At 44.7% G+C, this 25,001-nt stretch overlaps 1 protein-coding gene across 5 annotated transcripts in view; it reads left to right on the forward strand.

The window, feature by feature from the left end:
• The window catches only part of CHRFAM7A (CHRNA7 (exons 5-10) and FAM7A (exons A-E) fusion), an 82,644-nt gene that overhangs the window by 39,274 nt on the left and 18,369 nt on the right, over positions 1 to 25,001 (forward strand). For 3 of the 5 annotated variants that reach the window (XM_082198086.1, XM_082198085.1, XM_082198087.1), the window contains exons 3-4: positions 11,534 to 11,578; positions 17,925 to 18,034. In XM_082198086.1, the coding sequence (XP_082054212.1) occupies positions 11,534 to 11,578; positions 17,925 to 18,034 (155 nt within the window). Of the gene's footprint in view, positions 1 to 8,902; positions 9,120 to 11,533; positions 11,579 to 16,013; positions 16,052 to 17,924; positions 18,035 to 25,001 lie in introns of those variants that run through there. The other 2 variants (XM_082198088.1, XM_082198089.1) reach the window with 2 other exon arrangements.

The raw sequence follows: 25,001 nt of genomic DNA on the forward strand, positions 1-25,001 counted from the left end.
AATTTTGAGCACACAGGGCTGAATATATGCAATAACTTCAGAGCTATCAGGCAAAGAGACAGGCAGCCACTGTGCGCTTTTGCAAGAAGCCTGATTACCTCCCACGCCCCACACTTCAGGAGAAGTTTCAAGCGGCCAAGTTTGTTCCCAAAAATTACTCGAAATGACCGAAACATCCGCACCAGTGTCTATCAGACCCTCTAATATTTTTCCATTGATTTTATACTTACGAAGGAGTTTCTCTCTTCCAATACGTTGGGTCACAGCTAGAAGCTGAGGGGAAAAAGATAAAGAGAGCTTGTGCAGATTAGTGTCAATTGCATAAACAACATCAGGTGGTGAAGGCAGCATCACCAAATGAGCAAAGGATTCACCCTTTGTTAACTGCATGGGCATATGGCTCCAAAATTGAACCATGATTGTGCCCACATAGTCAGGAGGCAAGGCACCTGGGATGACATGAATGCCTTGTTTTGCAGCAGAAAATTTAGGTAAAATTAAACCTGTGATATTAGAAGGAAGTGGACCTGCCATTTGGCTGGCCATGATTATGATTTCACCAGGCAATGCAGTGTTTTTGGTCTCTTGATTAATCAAATCAATGGCAAATTCAGAAGGCATATTTTTAGTAACTTTTGCAGCAGCAGAAACCAAAGGCTGACATCTCTCTATTCTTTGGGGCCCGAGAGTCTGGGCCCACTGAAGTTTCCCTGTGACCTACATTGATTCGCCCAATGATAGCCTTTCCCACACTTTGGACATTTTTTGGAAGGTCTGGTTGTGGTATTTGCATTATTATTCTTCTGTGCAGTCCCACCTTGGGCCTTGCACTGCTTTGCAAAATGACCAGGACGGTGACAATTATAACAGTTTCCTGTTTGTATCACGGAAGCCTGAAGTGCATTGGCAAACAAAGACATTGTATGAGATTGACTCCCTACTTCCGAACACGCTTTTATCAAATCTGCAAGGGAATATGTTGAACGGCTTATGATTGATTGCAGCATTTTTTTACAGTCCGTGTTAGAGTTCTCATAAGCCAATTTTTTTAGCAACTCATTCTGAGCCGTTTCATTATCTATCTGTCTACAGATAGATTCCTTCAGTCTATCCACAAATTGATGGTATGGCTCTGTATTCTGCTGTTTAACATTTACAAAAGAACTCAGTGGCTGTCCTGAGACAGGAATTTTACGAAATGCACGCTGCACGCAAGTTGCAGTGCGCTGAAAGTGTGAAGGTGACAACACGGCTTGGGCAGCCAGGGTCTCAAATGGAGGAGCGCCGAAAAGCTGGCTTGCTGTATGCGTTTGATCAGCCAGAGCTATGGCGGCATGTTTAAATTCATTTTCAAAAACTAAAAATTGCGCTGGAGATAACATCATCCTCATCAAATCTTTCCAGTCAATCGGAATCATTGTAAAAGAGGTAGAAATTCCCTCTATAATTCCCATTACATAAGAAGATTTAAGACCTGAATCACTAATGGCTTTCCTGAGATCTTTCATGACAGCATAAGGCAATTTTTCATGATAAACTTGTAATTGCTGACCTCCAGGAGCATTTTGATAAGTGAGAGGAAAAATTAATGGCATTTCACCAGCCCATGCAACTGTTTCTTCCAATGAAAAAAGCCCATCTTGCTTAGCCTGTAAAAGCCCAGCACGGACGGCTCCATATTGTTTTGGCAAAGCAGCATGGTCTAAAGACAAAGAGGAAGGGACAAAGGCATGCTGATTTGCTTGTTCAGGCAGAGAAGGGGGGTGAGGGGGGATTGGGGGGGAATTTGTAAACTGAGACGACGCAGGAGCAAGGGAAGGAGAAAAGGGAGGGGGATTTTGGCTAGGTGATGAGGGAGACAAAGGAGGCAAAATCAGAGGGTATGGCGGGGGGGGAAGGGATTTCTTCAGTTACCAGCAGTGAAGAAATTGAAAGAGAAGATTGTTCTAATTTTGCTATGGCGGTAGCACACTTTTGCCATGTGAGTAGGCAGCTGATTTGAGCACGTGGCTCAGAAAATAAAATTTTGCCGATTTTCTCCCATGTGCTAATTTGCAATGAACCTTCTGCTTGATAAAAAGGACATTGATGATTTATCTCCTGCAGCAGCTGTTCAATCTCTTTTAGAGAAATTTGGACTTTGTCTATTGTCTGTCTTACTAACGAAAGAAGCTCTTTCGCGTGAGCCTTTTGCACCTTACTTAAATCCCCTCCCATACTAACGAATTAAGCGCTTTAGACTTTTTCCCAGTCGGATTAGTATGAGGAATGCTTTTGGCTCTAAAGGGATCTCTATTGGGATCTGATTACTTACCCTTCTTCAGGATCACGTCGAGGTCACCAGATGTGGATTTTGGGGGTTTGTAGAGATGAATAAAGACAGACAACGAGATGTTTTCTTTCAGAGAGCTTGCGTGTGTGCCAGATGAAAGTGAGTGAGAGAGAGATTCTTTCTCTCTAGCCTCACAGCATCTCCTTTTATTCAAAGTTACAACAAGCATGGCCACGAATGTGCCAGTGGCTGATTGGCTCAATACAAGACAAAGAAACTGAAATCCTATTGGCTCATTTGTATGTAAGGCGGGCTTACATAGCTCCATAGATCTTTGGCACATGAAAGACAGAATGTTAGAGCTGTATTTAGACAGGCATATAAGCTCTTAATCCACCTATGACTAAGATTGATAATGTTATGACTAAGGTGTTTACTAATGTTTAGATTGTTATATAAACTCACACAATTAATTATACATTGAGGATTAACACATCATTGTGATTTACACATCATTGTGAACTAAAGGTGAACTAAAGAAGACAAGTGTGGTATGTAAGGAATGATATACAAAAAGATCTGTGCCAGGCACAGACCTTTAGCCTTGTGCGTGAAAGAGAGAGAGAAGCGTGATTGATTATAAACAGGCCTTATAGTCTGTTTTAGAAGCAAAGAGAAGATAGAAATAATTCCCAGAATGCAGGAGGAAAAGAACCAATGTTTTACTATACTAGGCACATAGAAATAACATGTCTACAGGAGAGAGTGAGCAGCAACTGCCTGGAGTTGCTTCTTTGTCACTGATGCTCAGTTGTGAGCTCTGCCAAACTGTACAAATTAGTGATTCAGGAACAAGAGTAAGGTACATGGTTCTCCACTCCCATTTTTCTTGATGCCTTGTCATGACATTTGAGTCATGGGGCTCTTAAGAGCTCATGTAAACTCAGGATAACTCCCCGAGAGAATCAAAAACAATAATCTAGGCACTTGAGTCTTCATTCTTTCAGCTAGGCAGACAGACAGTCATTTGATTTATATCCCAGTCATTGGCTGGACCAAAGCCCCCAAAGCAATGTACAACAGTCATTTTTAAAATGCAGTGGTTAAGCTACAAATCTTTCATTTTAAAAATTAAAGCCATGTAAGGGATGGGCCCACAAGAAAATGCATTGGGGTGGGGAGAGACGAGAGCCTTTGAAAAACAGAATGATAAAAGGCAAAGAAGAAGAAGAAAGAAGTGAAAGTTAATGGCTTTCCACACTTGTGTTATTTATTTTATTTGTCTCTCACCTTTTTCTCCAAGGAGCTTTTCATGCTTCTCTCCCTCATTTAATCCCCACAACAACCCTGTGAGGTTGCTTACACTGAGAGAGGCAGTGATGGGCCAAAGCTCACCGCAATGAGCGTCATGGCTGAGTGGGGATTTCAGTGGTGCATGTGGATTTGCCTCATGCCCCCCCCCCCACTTGGGGAAAGAGACCTCAAGGTGGTCTTTTTCTTTGGGACAGGGCCTGAAACCAGGTGGGCCTGAGAGACCAGTGGGAGTGTGCAGGCTACTGTGCCCACTCTTCTACACTGCCCTCCCTCCTTCCCTTTATAGTGTGGACTTTGGCTAGCCGTCTTTTATGGTGCTGAGTAGAAACGGGGGGTGGGGAGCTCCTAATTGGAACTTGGGACTTCCTGCTTTTGCCTGTTTCACACTGTTCAGTTTGTGCTGATTTGGCATTCTTTGCCTTTTTTGGCATTCAGTGCAGCAGGTGAGGAAAGGTGAGCCCTTAATTCACAGCTCCCCTGAGGCATGATGGGGAGAGTAAGGGGTACTCCTGTGTCATCACGCACAGGTGGAGGCTTGCAGGTACTTGGTCTGCACATCACGGTGAACCCTGGACAGCAGGGAGGCACTTTCCCCACCCTTGGCTGAGGAGCAAATAACCAGCTGGCTTACAAACCCAGCTTCCCTCTTATGTCATCATTGATTCCTCCCGTACTTCCTAATAAGTTGTCTTAAGTCTTCTTCCTGGGAAAATGGAGGACATGAATGGAGAAGGAAAAGAGCAGCAGGAGGGCCAGCTCTGAGTTGATCCACAGGCAGGTATGGGATGGGGTCCTCACCTCCTTGCCTGCCCTCCTCTCCTGTTTCCCCAGAGGGCAAGTAGTACGTGGGGAAAGGAAAAACAAAATGAATCCAATATAACACATTTTAAAACAAAGCAGCATTCTTGTAAATAAAAACACTACAGGCAGCCGGCAGACAGGTCAGACTAAGCACAAAACCTGGACAAATAAGTGAGTTTTGACCTGGCACCAACATCACAAACATTATCCAGTGGATGAGAAGTCTCTCTCCCTTGCGTGGACAGGCGGAGTCCCCAGATCCCGCGCGGTCCCCCCCCCCGTCATGTGGAATAACGACTCATGACAACGTGCTATGGGATTAAATTGGCCACAACTTTATTAAATTTCAAATGTGGGTAGACCTTGGCTCAGGCATTGGGCGTTCTCCCTCCCCAGTCCCCAGCCGGGGATCTAGGAAGCATCAGGGTTATCCAGTGGGGGGGGGGAATGGGCCGGCTCTAGAGAACATATGTTCAAGCAGAGAGCAATGATGACCTTTCGGCGTACGGCCAAAGCCTCCCTTCAGAAACCCCTTTAACGGGGAATCCTGATATCACCGCCACAAAGAGGAAGATGGACTAAAGGATTCCGCCCAAGGCCCGATACCGCCAAAGTTGTGACGTTTTGCTACAGGAAAGGCGAAACCTGCCAATGCAGGGAAATTCCTTTCTGGCCTTTTAACAGCAACCTTAACGTAGCAGCTTCCCATACCTGTGAAGAAAAGTTAACCTGCAAAACCTGTGAAGAAAAGTTAACCTGCAAATAAGATATTAACTGAGGGTGGGTAGGGTGGGAGAAGCTCTGGAGCCAAGTGAGGATTCCCAGGTAAGATCCTCCCTCTATTGTGTGGGCAGGTAATCCCTCCCCTACCTGGCCTGGTCTCCTTGGCAACGTTTCCCCCAGGTGGGATTGGACAACTGACTGAGGTAGGCGGAGACCTCCAGGTATCCCACCTGAGGGAAGGCAAACCAAGCCTATGCTGTTGGAGCCGCTCCAGATCCAGGGGCTGCGCGCGTCCACGCAAAGGGCACCCCCCGTTTTAAGCGTGGAGCAGTCATTGTGGCCACATCACAAACTTCACCCAGTGACGGGGCAAAACCCCCATGGTGGATCTGAAGACATGGGCAGGCTAGCGTTGTGAGAGGTGCTCCTTCAGCTATTTGAGTCCCACTTCACTTACTTACCAGCCCTTCAAGCACAAGGCTCCAGGGCAGGGGACAACAATATAAAAATACACCCACCCTGCCCATCACTATATCTCTGCTTCTGCCAGGAGCTGGAGTCAGGTATAGGTCAGCAATGAAAAGCATGGTGTATGTGAAGGCAGCTCTTTATTCAAAGGAACCAAAACAACGCAGGTCTAGTGACCCCAGCAGCTCTTCCCAGTAGGTCTTGCCTCAACAAAGCAGTGGTGAGGACTGAAGTCCCCACCTTCCCACCACTTTCTAAGGCTTCTGCTCTCCAGGGTCTTTCCCAAGCATTCACAAACTGTGTCTGTGCACAACCAATCTCTGTTAGAATCATAGAATCATAGAGTTGGAAGAGACCACAAGGGCCATCGAGTCCAACCCCCTGCCAAGCAGGAAACACCATCAGAGCACTCCTGACATATGGTTGTCAAGCCTCTGCTTAAAGACCTCCAAAGAAGGAGACTCCACCACACTCCTTGGCAGCAAATTCCACTGTCGAACAGCTCTTACTGTCAGGAAGTTCTTCCTAATGTTTAGGTGGAATCTTCTTTCTTGTAGTTTGGATCCATTGCTCCGTGTCCGCTTCTCTGGAGCAGCAGAAAACAACCTTTCTCCCTCCTCTATGTGACATCCTTTTATATATTTGAACATGGCTATCATATCACCCCTTAACCTCCTCTTCTCCAGGCTAAACATGCCCAGCTCCCTTAGCCGTTCCTCATAAGGCATCGTTTCCAGGCCCTTGACCATTTTGGTTGCCCTCCTCTGGACACGTTCCAGTTTGTCAGTGTCCTTCTTGAATTGTGGTGCCCAGAACTGGACACAGTACTCCAGGTGTGGTCTGACCAGAGCAGAATACAGTGGCACTATTACTTCCCTTGATCTAGATGCTATACTCCTATTGATGCAGCCCAGAATTGCATTGGCTTTTTTAGCTGCCGCATCACACTGTTGGCTCATGTCAAGTTTGTGGTCAACCAAGACTCCTAGATCCTTTTCACATGTACTGCTCTCAAGCCAGGTGTCCCCCATCTTGTATTTGTGCCTCTCATTTTTTTTGCCCAAGTGCAGTACTTTACATTTCTCCCTGTTAAAATTCATCTTGTTTATTTTTGCCCAGTACTCTAATCTGTCAAGGTCGTTTTGAAGTGTGATCCTGTCCTCTGGGGTGTTAGCCACCCCTCCCAGTTTGGTGTCATCTGCAAATTTGATCAGGATGCCCTTGAGTCCATCATCCAAGTCGTTGATAAAGATGTTGAATAAGACCGGGCCCAAGACAGAACCCTGTGGCACCCCACTAGTCACTCTTCTCCAGGATGAAGAGGAACCATTGATGAGCACCCTTTGGGTTCGGTCAGCCAGCCAGTTACAAATCCACTGAGTGGTAGCATAGTCAAGACCGCATTTTACCAGCTTCTTTACAAGAATATCATGGGGCACCTTGTCAAATGCCTTGCTGAAATCAAGGTAGGCTACATCCACTGCGTTCCCTTCATCTACCAGGCTTGTAATTCTGTCAAAAAACGAGATCAGGTTAGTCTGACATGACTTATTTTTCAGAAATCCATGCTGACTATTGGTGATCACAGCATTCCTTTCTAGGTGCTCACAGACTGTTTGCTTAATGATCTGCTCCAGAATCTTCCCTGCTATTGATGTCAGACTGACTGGGCGGTAATTATTTGGGTCCTCTCTTTTCCCCTTTTTGAAAATAGGGACAACATTTGCCCTCCTCCAGTCTGCCGGGACTTCGCCTGTTCTCCAGGAATTCTCAAAGATGACTGCCAGTGGTTCTGAGATCACATCTGCCAGTTCTTTTAATACTCTTGGATGCAGTTCTGGGAGAGCAGGGGGAAGGGGAGCTGGAGGGGGAGACTCCCTGGATTCTTCAGCAGGCTGTCTCAGCTCTGCTTCTTGGCCATTCTCCTCTCCAGCCTTGGAGTCTGAACTGCTCTCTGTCACAGCCTCTTCCTGCTCCATAAACCCTGTTACCTCTTCTGCTTCAAACACCTTCTCCTCCCAGTCTGCTCCTTCTTCTCCCTCTGACCACTTATCATCATCCCACCACCACTTCTTCCCCTAGGGGTTCCCTACCTGGTGCCTCCCCCCACTCCTCTGCATCCAGCCAGTCCAGGACATCAGCTCGGCTCTATCTCTCCTAGGTGTCAAAGGCCAGGTTAAAGAGGTATGTCTTGAACGTATGAGCAAAGCAATACAATGAAGTAGCCAGATGCACCTCAACGAGGAGGAGATTCCACAGCTTAGGGGCTGCCACAGAGAATGCCCTGTCCTTAACTGCCACCCACAGACTTTTGAGGATGGTGAAATGACCAGGAGGGCCTTCTCAACTGATCTTAACACAGTCTCAAACCAAGATGTGCTCCCCTAAGCCCACATCCCCAGCACATTCACACTCCTGTCTCAGTGACATCTATGCTGGCTTGCTCATGTCCACAGAATGGAAGATGGCAGGATCCTCGAGGACGTGCTCTATGGGGAGCTGGCTTTAGGCACCAAGCCCATTGACAGACCACCTCTGCATTATAAAAAAAATCTGCAAATGAGATATGACAGCTGGCAACATTAACACTGCCATGTGGGAATGCCTTGCAGAAGACGCAGTGCCTCAGTCAGGTCATGTATCTACAGCAGTGACCAGAGATGGAATGACTAGTGGGAGGAGCACAGAAAGAAGAAATGCCACAGCACAACTGCATCAGCACAACCGGATGCCTTCACCTGCCCCAGCTGCCAGAAAACATCTCTCTCCCGTATCAGTCTCTACAGCCCCAGCAGGTTCTGTAACTCTCCAATAGTTTGACTCCACCCCCAAAGCCACACTCTTCCATTGTCTCCCAAGACAGATGAATGCCAGCCAACTCCTCCCCCCCAACCATTGGCAGATTGTCTGATGTTCTTGGAAACTGGAGTCCAAGAACATCTGGAGGGCTGCTCACCCCTCCCATTCTGCTTTAAAGTTAGCACTGGCACCTTGAATTGGTTTCAGAAGCATCTGGGCAGCCAACGTGGAGCTTTTCTGAGGATGTCATTAACCAGGCAGGTGTTCAAGGCTTAATGGATTCATCCCCTTGGGAAGCAGCGTTTTCATTTATTCCATTTTTTTACTCCCTTCAATAGCCATTTGCTTGTTTGATGAATTACACACATTTCTGTATGCATGGAAAGTAATAATGTTGCCATTAACATGGATGAGGTATGGTTGTGAATCCCTGTGGTAACAAGCCACACCTTTAGGAAGCCATTATGAACAAAGCCTTCAAGGAAACAGAACACAGATAAAGAGTGATGGATTGTTTTCCTCAGGCATCAGTGGGAGTCCTGGTGGTAAAGAAAGTCTATTTTCACCAAGGTTCTTAAATAACCATTTGGCTGAAAGGCAGTGCTTATTTGTGACAGATGGACTGTGGGTACAGCTGCTGTTAACCTTCGTGGACAAAATATCCACCCAAGAGGACACCTGAGCTGTGAGGCACAGATGCCAAATTGACCTGCAAACCCAAATCCAGAGGCTCATTTTCTTGGTCTGTTGCCCATATGGAACCTCTGTATTTTTATTCATTGTTAGGTGGGGCGGGGTGGGTGGGTAGATCCAGCTATACATAGGTATGCATGGGCAGATGCTGGACCCAGCTGTGGATGGGTCAGTCGGTATTCACTTGTTGCCATCACTCCTCTGTAACATTTCTCCGTCTTAATTATGATGGGTCTAGATTGGCTCTTCTTTTTGTCAGGCCTCTGTCTTCACTTGGTCTCCCCACATGTAGGGCTGGTGACAGCAAAGGCCTCAGAGGATGACCTGTTTGCTCTCATTCTAGTTTGGGGCTAGTCCTGAGAGGCAGGTGGTGAGACTGGAGTTGAACCAAAAGTTCTCCTATGACATTTTTTGTATCTTATGGGATGAGATACATCAACATATCTTTCAGCCTCTCCCTCCCACCATCTAAGACCACCCCCCTTTTTATAAAGAGTTCTTGAGGATTTTGATCTTCTGATTCTGCTATGAACTGACTCTTTCCACACCTTCTGGACTAGAGTAGAACTGATTCAGCTTTTCTGATGCAGTGAAGAAGCAAAGAAAATGAAAACTGCATTTTTTTAAAAAAATGTGCAGTTTAAGAGAAAATGTATTTAGAAATTTACCTATTTAAATAAATTGTGCAGTTGTTTTTTTATAAATCTTATTAATACAGAAATGTAGTGGAATGGAATTATAAGTGGACACATGTGGAAGTGATCCTTATTTCTTAGCAATGTCAAGTGTATACCTGGCAAGGGTGTATGGCCAGTAGACACAGCAGCATTAGAGTACAGGATGGGTGAGCACCACCAGTCATAGAATCATAGAATCATAGAGTTGGAAGAGACCACAAGGGCCATCGAGTCCAACCCCCTGCCAAGCAGGAAACACCATCAGAGCACTCCTGACATATGGTTGTCAAGCCTCTTCTTAAAGACCTCCAAAGTAGGAGATTCCACCACACTCCTTGGCAGCAAATTCCACTGTCGAACAGCTCTTACTGTCAGGAAGTTCTTCCTAATGTTTAGGTGGAATCTTCTTTCTTGTAGTTTGGATCCATTGCTCCGTGTCCGCTTCTCTGGAGCAGCAGAAAACAATCTTTCTCCCTCCTCTATGTGACATCCTTTTATATATTTGAACATGGCTATCATATCACCCCTTAACCTCCTCTTCTCCAGGCTAAACATGCCCAGCTCCCTTAGCTGTTCCTCATAAAGCATCGTTTCCAGGCCTTTGACCATTTTGGTTGCCCTCCACTGGACACATTCCAGTTTGAGTTCCAGTCCCTCTCATGTCTTCACTTAACACATGTAAACATCCCTAATTTCTCCTGGGCTTTGTGGATTCAGCTGGTGGGGAGCTAATTTGTTCAATGTCTGAAAGCAACTCTCAGCCTAGGATAGGGGTAGCCAACATGGCACTCTCCTGATGTTTTTGGACTCCAACTTGCAGCAGCCTCAGCCAACATGGCTAACAGTCAAGGATGATGGGAACAGTACTCCAGTAACAGCCGGAGCGCACCCTGCTGGCTGCTTCTGGTCTCCAAGTTCACCTGATGACTTCTCCAGAGAAGGGTTGGGCAGGAGGCAGAGTGGAATCTCTGGGTGCTTTACAGTTGATCAAGGAGTGTTTCTGGACTTCCAAATTGTTTAACAATGATATGACTTTTGCCACTGCAATTAAGCAGCTGAAATGAAGAATGCTAACCAGGAATGGGCTTTCTGTGCACAAAGACTGTGGCCCCAGTTTAGTTCTGGCATGGCAGACAATAACTTAGGTTCAGAATGTGTGCAAAGGAACCCAGTTAATTCATTCTAGCTGTGTGCTTTTTGCACCTCCAGTAGATCTATTAAAAACCCCAGAGTTGATCTGAAAAGCCTGAACCCATCCCTGCTCTAGAGGATCTGGTTGAGCTGTTACACAGGATAACCCATAAGCAATAAATAAGCCTGATGCCCTGTATCAACTGTATCAACTAGAATGATAATTCACATTTAGGATTTGCTGAAATAGGTTCGGAAATTGGGATGTAGAAAGGGGAGGTATGGGGAAGTCGGCGAAGTAAGTTTAAGAAAAAAAGGATATGAAATTATACATGTTTGTTTGTGTGTTTGTTTGTTTGTTTTGTGTATTTGTGTTTAGAAAAACTGTGAAAAACCAATAAAATTTTATTAAAAAAAATAAAATAGAATGATAATTCACATTAGTCAGTGACCTATTTCTGAAAGTGCTTGATGCAAGGTATTATGAAGGAACTAGATGCCTTTCAAACAGGATCCTTTGGTTTTGAGCAGGCAGCTATTTGAGATTCATAGCAGAGGAAAGCTATTTCAATAACTCTTCATAACAGCTTTTTAAAAATAAAAATAAAAAGAACAACAACCAACATTGATTTGTTCCTTTCCTTTCCTTTGGCAGGATGAAAAGAACCAAGTTTTAACCACCAACATTTGGCTACACATGGTGAGTGTTAAAGTTTAGAAGTTTCCTTTAAGAGGGTGATTTTATCAGTAACTTAGGAAGTTCTCATATGCCAAGATCTAGCTCCAGATCCTTCCCAGAGATGCTGGGGATTGAACCTGGGACCTTCTGCATGAAAGCAGAGGCTCTATCATGGAGCTACAGCTCCTCCCTTTAAAAGAAACATGTGGGCACCATGGAAAGTGAAACTGCAGAGACCCAGAAGGCTGCTCTATATCAAGCCAGACCAATGGTCCATCTAGTTCAATATCATCCACACTGACCTGCAGCAGCTTTCCGGTTTTCCAGACAGGAGTGTTTCCTCAGTCCTACATAGAGATGCTGGGGATTGAACCTGGGACCTTCTGCGTGCAAAGCAGATGTTCTACAGTAAAAACAGCAAAAAGACCTTAAAGGCTAACAGAACATGACAAGCCCAATATTTGCTCCTTGTGATTGGTTTAGTGAATGAATTCATTTAATAAAATATTGATTCCTTTCCATTGTAAGATATATATCAGAGAGTGTCAGACATTAACTGTTACTGCATGCCAGCTGTCAAATATGGTCAGACATGCTGCGTGTGTCAGTAAGTCAGCTGTCCACTCTTGTGAAATCCCAAATACTATGGTAGGCCAACTATCAGATGTTGTCCCAAATGGACAGTATTGACTTTCACCTTCCTCTGGTGGCGCCACAACTACGATGTCTAATGGAAGGTGAGAGGCGGGGGGGGCGTGCCAAATGTTGGTGTTGTACAGAGCACCACTGAAATTTGAAACCCCAAGGTCTGCCACTGACATGGATAGTACACACATCAAATGAGCAAACATCCCTTAATCAAAAGCGAGGAGTGCTCACAAGGACTCCTGAATTCGTCTGAATCTGGAAGTTAACTTCATAAATTTCTACTCTCTTTTCCCATCCCTCCACTTTTTTCACTGCATTCATTTCTTTCTGAAATATACTTGGAGCTGAGTGTTGATTTCATGCTCTTTATTTCAGCTCATGGTCATCAGTGAGTTGAATGAGTTTTCCCCCAAAACCTCTGGCTATATATACATTATTTACACAATGGGTCCCGCATGATTGGCTGATTCAATTCCCCTCCTGGAGCCTGATTGGGCAGCTCCTGCAGCCCAGTCAGGTTGCTGATTGACTTCCTCCTGGACCCAGATTGGGCAGCTCCTGCAGACCAATCAACTTGCTGCCTTCTAGGAACTTACCTGCCTATTGTTCTAGGATCCAAGCTCAGTACATAACACCTTCAGTATCAACCATCAGTTACATCAAAGAGCTCTTTGCTCACAGCTGACTGTATTTCAGATGTTGCACGGTGCTTTGAGCAGCAGGACACAGTGACATAACGGTGTTACTATAAATTGACATGAAGTGTACTTACACAACTCCATTTTAAACAATTTGAGGGGAGTGTTACAGGATGCAGAACAGGGGACACTGCGGAAGATAAAGAACTATTCAACTGGAAATGCCAAAAAAATGGGAATTATTTTCATATGTGGTGGAAACACCAGTATATTTTAAAAATGGGGAAAAGTTGTAGTTTAATAAGAGACCAGCTACATATATGCAAGGTTCCTCCCCTTTCTTTTTACAGTCCTCCCCAGTACCAAGTTCTGTTTTTGTTGCCCATGGCAGCCATTTTGTGCTGGCACTCACAGCACTTTTATCAACGTATGATTTTAAAAAAACACTGCATTATAAGGAATGGACACAAGGAACTTGTCTCTTATATGTTGAAAGCATCAAGGTTACTGTATGCAAGCAAGTGAAGATTACAAACCAACCAATCAATAGAATGGATTGATAAACACTGGGAATTTGTGTCAATGACAGCATTAACACATTTTATAAGAATAAACCAGAAAAAGACAGTGGCAAGATATTTTTGAAACAAACTAGGAAGCATTTATTGAAAAATGAAGACAAGGCTTTTGCACTACTTTGAATTAGATTATTTGAAATATGAGTATACAAGCTGGATTTTTTTTAAAAAAACATTTTTTTGTTAAAGATTTCTTGGTTTACAAAAGTGTGTGCAATGTCAAGTTACATTTTCTACATATCAGTTTCATTTGTTGAGACATTAGGAAGAAAAGGGGGAAAGCATGATCTGAAGACAAGGGCTCTCTGCCCCTCTTGTGGTTTCCAGCAACTGGCTCTCAGAAGCATTTCTGCCTTCGCTGTGGAGCCAGAGCAGAGCCATCCTGGAGAGGAGCCTTTGACAGCCATCTCCTCCATGAATTTCTCTAATCCTCTTTTTTATAGTTTTTATTAAAGATTTTCCTCTGTAACAAATAAACAAAAAGGGGTACCTATAGTGTTTCCACTTTCAATTCATAGTCTTTTTCACAGTTCATTTGCATTCAGTATGAGACACTGTTATATACTGTACGTTATTGGGGGGGAAAGTGAGAGGAGGGGGAATAATGATCTTTCGTTCTGTTGCATAGTGCTTCTGCAGGGTTTTTATGTCAGCCTCACATATATTATTCATATATTTATTTTTGTTACAAAGCCATCTAGCTCGGTAGCCATTACTGCCTCCCACGGCAGTGAGTTCCAAGGTTTAACCATGTGTTGCATAGTTAAACATATTGGCTGATTGATACTGATGAGACAAAAAAAGAAGTTTGTCTTTTGCTGCCATTGCATTTTAAAAGAAGATGTGGAAAAGGCACAAGTTATTTATAAAAGTAAGAAAACTTTTCATCAGCTTTAAAAACTGGTCCCAGAAGAACCCAGGCAGTTTAATCAAGTACAGATTTATCAGTGTCACAAGCACTGGGAGAGACAAGAGCTAATCACTGGGCATCCTGACTGGAGATGACCTCCAGCAGTTGACATCTGTAGAGCTGGAGGACACACAGGAGAACCGCTTTGGTCATTTGCTGCTTTGACAGGGTTGTAAACAGCATACTGAGTTGCAAAAGAACTGCCCAATACAAACAAAAGGAAAAAGCATAGTGCAGATTGGAGCTAAAGAAGAGGTCAAATTTCCCCGGAATGAGGCTTTCATGCATTGCGTGGAGCAAAACAATCATCTGGGGGAAATGTGTGACTTTCTGAAGCTAAAACCAATGATTGGAGCACTGGTTCAGGGTTCTGTCTTGGGCCCGGTCTTATTCAACATCTTTATCAACGACTTGGATGATGGACTCAAGGGCATCCTGATCAAATTTGCAGATGACACCAAACTGGGAGGGGTGGCTAACACCCCAGAGGACAGGATCACACTTCAAAACGACCTTGACAGATTAGAGAACTGGGCAAAAACAAACAAGAAGAATTTTAACAGGGAGAAATGTAAAGTATTGCACTTGGGCAAAAAAAATATGAGAGGCACAAATACAAGATGGGTGACACCTGGCTTGAGAGCAGTACATGTGAAAAGGATCTAGGAGTCTTGGTTGACCACAAACTTGACATGAGCCAACAGTGTGATGCGGCAGCTAAAAAAGCCAATGCAATTCTGGGCTGCATCAATAGGAGTATAGCATCTAAATCAAGGGAAGTAATAGTGCCACTGTATTCTGCTCTGGTCAGACCTCACCTGGAGTACTGTGTCCAGTTCTGGGCACCACAATTCAAGTAGGACACTGACAAACTGGAACGTGTCCAGAGGAGGGCAGCCAAAATGGTCAAAGGCCTGGAAACGATGCCTTATGAGGAACGGTTAAGGGAGCTGGGCATGTTTAGCCTGGAGAAGAGGAGGTTAAGGGGTGATATGATAGCCATGTTCAAATATATAAAAGGATGTCACATAGAGGAGGGAGAAAGGTTGTTTTCTGCTGCTCCAGAGAAGCGGACACGGAGCATTGGATCCAAACTAAAAGAAAGAAGATTCCACCTAAACATTAGGAAGAACTTCCTGTCAGTAAGAGCTGTTCGACAGTGGAATTTGCTGCCAAGGAGTGTGGTGGAGTCTCCTACTTTGGAGGTCTTTAAGCAGAGGCTTGACAACCATATGTCAGGAGTGCTCTGATGGTGTTTCCTGCTTGGCAGGGGGTTGGACTCGATGGCCCTTGTGGTCTCTTCCAACTCTATGATTCTATGATTCTATGATTCTATGGTGTGAAATTATAGGAACCTGCCTTAGGTGATCTCCACTTAACCTTGCGCAGAGGCTGGCTGGGTAGTGCAAATCAGTACAGGATCTTCAGCCCACCATGTTTCTTTGTCCCCCGTTGTTTGAGGTTGGTAGCTCACAAGGCTGCAGTCAAGACAAACACAATGCAAAGGAGGAGGAGCCTTGCAAACGTTTAGGGCGGGAATGTGGCCTGCCAGGCTCCTCTTCTGGCCCACAGGATTCTCTTCAAGCCCTGCCCCTCACGAGCCCCACACCATGCTCTGTTCAAGTGCTCTTGCCGGCTGGAAGGTGGCCTCTTGCTTGCCTTTGTTTCTGTAACTGCTAAGAAAAGCCTGCCTTTCAGGGATCAAATCGTGAACCGAAATGTGAGTAAACTTTTTGTTATTTTACTCAGGAAGACTCTTGTGTCTTTATTCTTTTAAGAGGGATCAAAGGGGACACCAGGAAATAATCTTAACTAAGAGATTCAAACAAATCTGCAAACTAGCTTCCAGCTAAATTAAGGGGAATTTGCTTTGCTACATCACTCACTAGTGTGAGTGAAGGAAGGATAATATTTATTCAATATATCCTTTCCTACAATCCTTAACATTCCTATAGCAACAAGGGTGAGCCAGCAGTAAATAACCAAGCAAGCTGGAGTTAACTCTTTATTAGCAGAACAGGATCTGCACAGGAGTGTCAGGCTTAATGAGCACAGCAACTCAGGTTAGGCTCACCAGGTTCCACCCATCATTGTGGGTGCCCAGCGTACACACGTGACATCTCACACATGTGTGACATCACATGCCACAATGGGAGGGCCTGATGTGTAAAAGGTCCAGGCAAGGCTGGGAAATGACCCTTGTATGAAATGTTGGAGATTCACTGCTGATGAGAGTAGACCAGTCTTCTCCACCTGATGCTCTCTGAATGAAGTCAGACTATGTAAGAGCTTCCACTCTCCCACTAGGGATCTCAAGGGTCTTCAGAGCCCCAGGACTTAACTTTCCTTCAGAAAACAACACGTGAGCTCTTCACTCAGATGCCCTTCTGAGATCTGCTTAGCTAAGCACTCTTGCTTCCCCCTTAAGCCCTCTATCAGGTGTGTACGAAGCCACTTGCATTCTTCAGCTAACATGGTTAAACATGGTTAAACAGGAAGTGGTGATGTCCACCAACCTAGATGGCTTTAAAAGAGGATTAGACAAAGAGGAGAGGGCTAGTGATGGCTCCTGGTCAGGATGGCTCTGCTCTGCTTCCACAGTGGGAGTCAGCCATGCTTCTGGAAGCCACAGGAAGGGAGAGGACTGCTCTTGTACTTGAATCCTGCCTGTGGGTTTCCCACTGGGGCATTTGGTCAGCCGCTGTAAGAACAGGATGCTGGACTAGATGGCCATTGGTCTGATCTAGAAGGCTCTTCTTATGTTCTTCTTTGACTCACCACTGGGCTGGCTAGCTCCAGAACTGCTGGCTTTTCCTTTCTCTCCTGCTGTGTCCTAAGTCACTGTGGCAAGGCTTGCTAAACAGCCTAGCTCTTTCCTCTTTCCTTATTCTACCACTCCACCTTTCTCCTCCGCCCAGCTTGAGTCCTTCTATTAATGTGCCACGCACCACACCTTCATCCTCCAGCTGGCTGAGCATTGCTTCTTCTCTGGCAGGGCCAACCTGCCTAGCCTCTCCTGGTTTGTTTGGTTCATCTCTCTACAGCTGACCATCAGGCTGACGTCATGAGTGGGGGGCTGGTGTGCCAGCCACTTCCAGCGTGCTACAGTTCCCATTATCCCTTACCAGTAGTCGTACTGGGGCTGATAGGAACTGTAACTGAGCAACGCCTGGATGACACTTGTTCGGGAAGGCTGCAGGAGAGAAGCTAGATGAACCATCTGAGGAAGCTTCCTATTTCCTCTGTGGGACCTTTAATATATATATTCCAATTTCACGCTTGAGATGGCACAAACTGTAAGTCACAAGCAGAGTGGCATTTCTTTTACAGGCTGCTGTGTGCAACCGGGTGACCTAAAAATGAAATTGTAATGCCTTCAGTTGTTCTCCCAACCCTCTACCCCCGCCTCAGTTGCTAAATGCACAATTTGTAGAATCTGGGGCTTTTTTGCAAGTAAAATGCCACTTCTTGAGAGTTCCAGGCAAGACACTCATCTGAGTCCTAACTCTGCCATACTCTGGAAGGAAAAAGCTACTGCTAGTAGAAAATTAAATTAACCCGTGCGTGTTTGCTTATTATTCTTAATTTTCCAGTACTGGACAGACTACTATTTACAGTGGAATATGTCAGAATATCCTGGAGTGAAGAACGTCCGTTTTCCTGATGGCCAGATATGGAAGCCGGATATCCTTCTATATAACAGGTAGGCTTACATGGTGCAAAAGGTGGGAATTGTTGTTGTTGTTGTTGTTGTTGTTGTTGTTGTTATACATAGTTTTCATACCCTGCCCTTACTCCAAGATAGGAACACAGGATAGCTGATGACATAGAATATGCAACAGAGTGCAAAAATATACAATAAAATCAGTCTCAAATCCATGATCAAAGACACTTTAAGCACAAATCTGCAGCATCAAGTAATAAGTACCATCTCTTTATGTTATACTGAGCTGAATACAGCTTCTGGGAGCTCACAAACAGGACTTGTACGAAGGGCATTTGCAAGGGCGTTTTGAGAAGGAGGCCTCACTGTGTGTACAGGGCCAAGAAACATGGATGGTGAGGGAGCTGTTGCAGTGACCTTCCACACCTGTGCCATGTTTCTATTTCTGCTGGCAAAAGTGCAAAACTATACCTGCAGCAAGTGCAAGCTGGTTGCCTTGCTGGAAGAGAAAGTACAGCAACCTGAGGTCTTCCTACCCACATTTCGAGCTACTGGGCAAGATGCAGAAATTATCACGATACCAGAGTGGACTCTCTTGGGACAGAGATGCAGGGGGGGATGCCTCTAGGGAGGAGGGCGTTCACTCCATGCAGGAGACAAATCCCTGGAAGAATGTGATACGCAGAAGTGGGACTGTCAGGAGCCATGCTATGTCACTGTAGTTTCAAAATCGATTTCACCTCAGACACCTTGCTGAGGAGCAAGGACAGCAGTTAGTTCGGTATTTTTATTTATTTACTTGATGGGGGGGGGGCAGCTGCCTCCTGGCTTTATCCATGCTTCCAGGTGATGTTGTCAGAAAAGATTTGGCTTCTTGGACCATGGTCCCAATTCCATGAGGAACAACTTCTGGCAAGATATAGGTTGTATCTCACAATGGTTGGCAAGAATGTGTTTGCTAAGACTCTTGTGAACCTGATCAGGAGAGTGTTAAACTAAATCCTGAGGAGGATAGAGACAGTATTACAGATAAAAGGGGAGTACCTGGTACCGGGAATAATAGCTTCTTTGATGCACAGGAAAGTGAGGTGGTGCTGCTGAAACCTGCTAAAGGGGAGGAAACTGCAAGAAGGAGGCAGCTGGAGGGAACAACTCATGGTTTCAGTTGTCTCTACACAAATGCACATAGTATGGGAAACAAGCATTTGAGCTCTTATTACAGGATGGCAAATATGACCTGGAGGCATTGCTGAAACCTGGTGGGATGAGACTCGTGACTGAAATGTAGGAATTGAGGGGCATAATCTGTTCAAAAGGAGTCAACCAAACAGGAAGGGAGAAGCAGCAGCATTATATGTAAGGGATGTGTACGCTTGTGAAGAAATCCAATACCTGCAGCATGGAAGGCAGATAGAGAGTGTATGGGTAAAAATTATGTTATATCATGTTGTTATTATTTATTCTTTGTAAGCCATTTAGGGATTCACTTGAATGAAAAATGGCATAGAAATCTAATAAATCAAATCAAATAAATAATCAAAATGGTGTGCTTACGGGGGGGGGGGTGTCTGCTATAGACCTCCAAGCCAGACTGAAGCGCTATGTCCAAGCAATTTTTTATCCCTGTGATTTCCTAGGAAAACCCTCATTTTCTCACTAAATTGGTGGAAACAGCAATCTATGGAAAACCTGGTTGCCATTTGCTCTGATTCAGTGGTAAAACATGGGCTTTCCCAGGGAAAGCACCAGGATAAAAAGCAACAATGCTTGGACAAGGAGCTATAAAGCTGAGACCTGTGTGGAAGAGTCCTAAGTGTGCTTTTTCAACCTAGCACAGCAAATCCACTTTGGTTTTGAAAGTGGTGAGTAAATGCATTGAAAAGTGTGGGATGGATGAATGAATGATGATCAGGAACCCAGATAAATACCTGCAAGCAAATTAGGATCTATAAGTTCCTTACAAACAAATGACAATGAATTCTCAAGAACAACCAGACAAAGCCTACTCACCATGCAAACTTCATGCAAGCAGTTCTGGATGAAAGCTGAATAAACAGGTTGTCCAGAGAAACTGGAACTGCTGTTCAAAATTCTTACTTTTTTGAATTTTCTGATGCAGTTCGACAACCAAAAATGAGTAGTTCAGGAGAAAGAATGCACAAAATGTATACTAGTGCCACTGGTGTGCAAAAATGAATAATATTGGGGGAAATGGATTGCAAAAATGCATCTGTTGGACAAAAACGTGTGTGTTCAGAGAAATGTGCATGAAATTTCATAGATTCTCATGTAGCTTTTTTGGTTTTTTGTAAATGCTTTTTATTAACTTATTATTACAGCACATACACACACGGCATGTGGAAAACAAATGGCAAAACTACAAAAGAAAACACAAATAAATGAAAAACATATAGTAGTACCTCTGGTTACATACTTAATTCGTTCCGGAGGTCCATTCTTAACGTGAAACTGTTCTTAACCTGAAGCACCACTTTAGCTAATGGGGCTTCCCGCTGCTGCTGCGCCACCGGAGCACAATTTCTGTTCTCATCCTGAAGCAAAGTTCTTAACCCGAGGTACTATTTCTGGATTAGCAGAGTCTGAAGCGTATGTAACCTGAAGCGTATGTAACCCAAGGCACCACTGTATACCCATATATCTGCAAGTATCTGCATGCGGACTTATGTTAGCTTATGTATGTGACCCCCCCCCCTTGGCAGTTGGAAATCCCTTATAGAGGCAGCAAACCTTTAGCTTGGAGGGCAGCTACAGCAGTTCTAAGCCTTTCAGATCTATACTGATCGCTCCTGTGACATGTACAGGCACTGGTGGAGGAAGAGGGGATGGGGGGAGCACACTGCCCCGGGCAGCGCGATCCCGGTGGGGTTCCATAGTGGCTGCCCCCACAGGTGCTCTCCGCCACCGTGTACAGGCTGTGCTTCTGCAAATACTGGTAGATGGGAAGTGCAGTTATTGGGATGCAAGAGTTGGGTGCTCAGCATGGAACCCCTGTGCTCTTTCAAACTTCCTTGCTGAATGCTGAGAAATGGCAAAGCTCTCTCCCTCCCTCTGTGTGTGCGCACATATATAAAAATATCTGAGGCACATCATTAAAAAACTTATGCCATAGCTTCCCCAAAGCTGCCTTCTCATCTCCTGCTGTTTAGCTGGCAAATTGCCCTTTGGAAATGATGTTCTGCATTCATGGCTGTCAATGCTCATTTATCTTGCCAAGCTGGACACTGTATCCATGCACAGTGACTGATATTTATGCGCTGGAGAGAAGTGCCTGCCTTGTGACTGCATGTCTGAGAGTGGGATTAAGCTTGACAGGGTGCTTAAATATTCCCAGGTCGCTTGTCTTCTTGCTTTTCACTCTTTTGTTCCTTTGCACTCTCCAGGGACTTTTTGCATGCAAAGCAAATGCTCTACCACTGAGCTACAGCTACAGTCTGCTCAGGAAGGGAGGTCCCTGAAGACAAGGACCACCCTAAACCCGGAGCAGACACTGCCTGGCTAACATCCTTAAAGGTGAACTACCAGAACTGCATTATAATTTGGAGCCTGCCTTTGTGAGGATACAGAAAATTTGCTTTCTTTGGTCCTGCCTTGGCTAGAGTAAAAACATAGAATAATATAAGCTTTTTGGGGATGTCAGTTCTTCTTGGGTAGCCTTTGCAGGATCAAAGGGATCCCTGCTTCTCTTTAGCAATTCAACACATTTCCATAGCAGCATAGCCCTTGATTCATCTGGAGTCTGTGTTCTGCACTGAACCGTTTTTTAATTTATTACTGGCTTTGAATAGCTGAAGATCAAAAGCCCCTGTTAGTTTTCATATGATTTTACTTGCTACCTTTGGTGAAAGCGAAAGTGCCACAGTGCCAGTGGGGGTGAGGCTGCTTTAAGATTCCCATTCATCCTTCATCTTAGGCTGTGAGTGGATTGGACAGCAATCCCTTGCCCTCTAACAGAGAAACAAGTTCCTTTCAGCTTGGTGGGGTGCACAAAAAAACCTCAGCTGCAGTCAGGCAACAAGCTACTTAGTGCAAATGTGAATGTGGGGGCCCTGGGAACAAGGTGGGACCTTGAGCTGGTCACTCTCTCTCCTCCTAACTTGCCTCGCAGTGTTGTTGTGGGGATTAAATGAGGACTGGGAGAACCATGTATAGCACCTTGAGTCCTGCAACATCTGGAGAGCCACAGGTTCCCCAGGCCATGTTAATACCAGTGACACTCCAGATGCTCCAACACCCTGTCATTCCCAGCCAGCATGGCCAGTGTCAAGGCAGATGGTCAGGGATGATGTTCATAAGCTGTCCCTGTTTTAGATAGAGGAGGATGGATTCCTTCCTGCCTCTGCTAAAACTTTTCAAATTGGTACTGGGCATTTCTACCTATCCCCTTCTCCCATCGAAGCCCAACCCTCTAGCATTGGCACCGCGTTGGCTCAACAGGGCTTTGAAGCAGATGCTGCACATCTTATCTAGGATCTGTGTCCAAGACTAGAAGCACTGTTGATTGGACACTGCAGTTGAGGAACCACGCCAAAGGCCCTGAGCAACTGACACTATCTTCCCATCTCCTGTCATGTCCCAGGTCCAAGACTGAAAGAATAAAACAATCAGGACATCTGTTTTTGCACCACATCAAAAGTATGCTTTTCTTCCACCGTTTTTCATCCATTGTGGTGCAACACAACTCTGTGGTCACCCTGCTGCCTTGTGGAGGTTTCAATTCTCTTTGCCATATGTCTGTTGATTGAATGCGTCCCTGCTGGGTACAAAGAAACCACATTGCTTCTCTCCATCTCAAAGAGCATCTTTCTTTGGGTTTCCCATCTACTTAGAATAGCCAATATGTCAGCTACAGCTGCACCTGCCTCCTCCTTCCATCCACCCACTTGATTAATGTTGCTCTTCCAGGTGGTGTTGACTCGTAATATTGCTTTCACTGTGTGTGGAGAAGATGGATCTTCTGTCACCCTCCTGAATGCTCCTTCTCTCAAAGCTGACAAACCCACTTTGTTTTTGATATACTCTGAGAACCTCTCCCTGCAGTGTGCTTTATGTTAAATGATTTGGGATGAACCCTGCTCTAAGGTTCACTGTGCCTACCACATCCATCTGTCAAGTCCAATGGCTGTTTTAAGCTTAAGCATTTGGGTCATGGCTTGGGTTCTGCATAGATAAGTTTCGGAGGAGAGGAAATCAGAGTCCTCTGAAACCTTTCAGGTGTGAGATGGGTTAGCAGATGTTCAGAGCAGGTGTTCTGTTCTAGATTAATCTTGTTGAAATCATTTGCCCCTTGTAAATTTGGTTTCTCTCCAAGTTAAAGAAAACTGAAGGAATACCATAGGGGCTTTGTGCATTGGTCAAGCTCGTTTGTGTGTGTGTGTGTGTGTGTGTGTGTGTGTGTGAGAGAGAGAGAGAGAGAGAGAGAGCTGGAAAAGTTGCATAAAATGCAAAAGAAATTATCAGGATGCTGGAGCAACTACATCAACAATAATTCTTTTATTTGGAGCTTTTTAATTTAGAAAAAATGCAAGAAAGTGGGAACATGATAGAAGTGTCCATGCATGGTGTGGAGAAAGTAGGCAGAAATAAGTTTTTATCTTTCAAAAGGGGGGTGGATGTCATCCAATGAAACAGACAAAAGGAAGCACTTTCTTTGCATAGTGCATAGTTGGACCATGGAATTTTCCACCACAGTATGTACTAATGGATATCAACAACTTGGCTTTAAAAGGGGATTAGACAAATTCATGGAGGATAAAGGCACTTGATGGGATGGCAGCACAGGAATCTTTTGTGCAATATGGGGTTTGTTCCCACAACACTGAGAGTAAGAGTCTCATGCTCTACTGACTGAGCTCAAGTGCAATGCTGTCATACCTTGGATCCCAAACGCCTTGGTACTTGTCCGTTTTGGCTCCCAAACGCCAAGCGAGTGTTCTGGTTTTTGAACGTTCTTTGGAACCCGAACATCTGACAGGGCTTCTGTGGCTTCTGATTGACTGTAGGAGCTTCCTGCAGCCAATTGGAAGCTGTGCCTTGATTTCTGAACGTTTTGGAAGTCGAACGGACTTCTGGAACGAATTCTGTTCAACTTCCGCATGTACCACTGTACCCGCTTTCCCCATCCTCATTTAATCCCCCCAACAACCCTGTGAAGTGGGTTACAATGAGTGGCACCAGGGAGAATTTCCTGACTGTACTTCCAGGAGGAAAAGATCCCTGGCTAGTTGTTGGCAGAGATACGGTAATTATGTGGTGATTAATGACAACCAAGACATAAAGGGAGATAGGGAGATAAAGGGTTAACCTCACATGCTCTGAAGAAGACTGTTCTTCAAACTGAGGACAATAGGTTTGTGCCCAGACACCAATAGTCTTGAAGGTTAGCATCAGGTCAGCTAAGCCTCCACTGTTTTAACTACTTCTGGAATTGGGACTAGCTGTGATTTGGGTAATCTGTCTGACAATTAAACTTCACCTAGAAAGCGAATTGAATGCTGGCATAAACATACATGAACTAACATTAACCAGCAGGCTGAAAAATAATGCGAAAGTGTATCTAATTATTTGAGAGTAAGAAAGATTACAAATGGATAAGGTTTCTCTGCTTATTAAGAATGGTTATTTTATATTACTTTGAAAACCATCCTTTCTTTGGGATGCTGGCTACAGAAGTGAAGCTACATTCCTGAGCATGGGAAGCCACTTCTGTCTTAAAGAGACAGACACAAGTTTTCAAGGCAGAGACGGTTAAGGTGGAGACCAATATGGCAAAGATATTGCCCAATATCCCACTGTTGGTATCATGTGACAATTATACGATGAGCAACTGAAAGAGCTCAGAGCTAAGATGTGTAAAATGCTCAGACCAAATAATAAACCGGGCCTTTGGGGGAAAATACTGATCAAGATTGCCTGGGCAGGAGAGTGAAATGGTAGCAGAGGATGGAATGGAGAAGACCTCCACCTGCCTGGAGGAGTGAAACAGGCA

The sequence above is a fragment of the Podarcis vaucheri genome, assembly GCF_965113315.1.
Source record: "Podarcis vaucheri genome assembly, chromosome: 14".
In the NCBI taxonomy this organism is placed as follows: Eukaryota; Metazoa; Chordata; class Lepidosauria; order Squamata; family Lacertidae; genus Podarcis; species Podarcis vaucheri.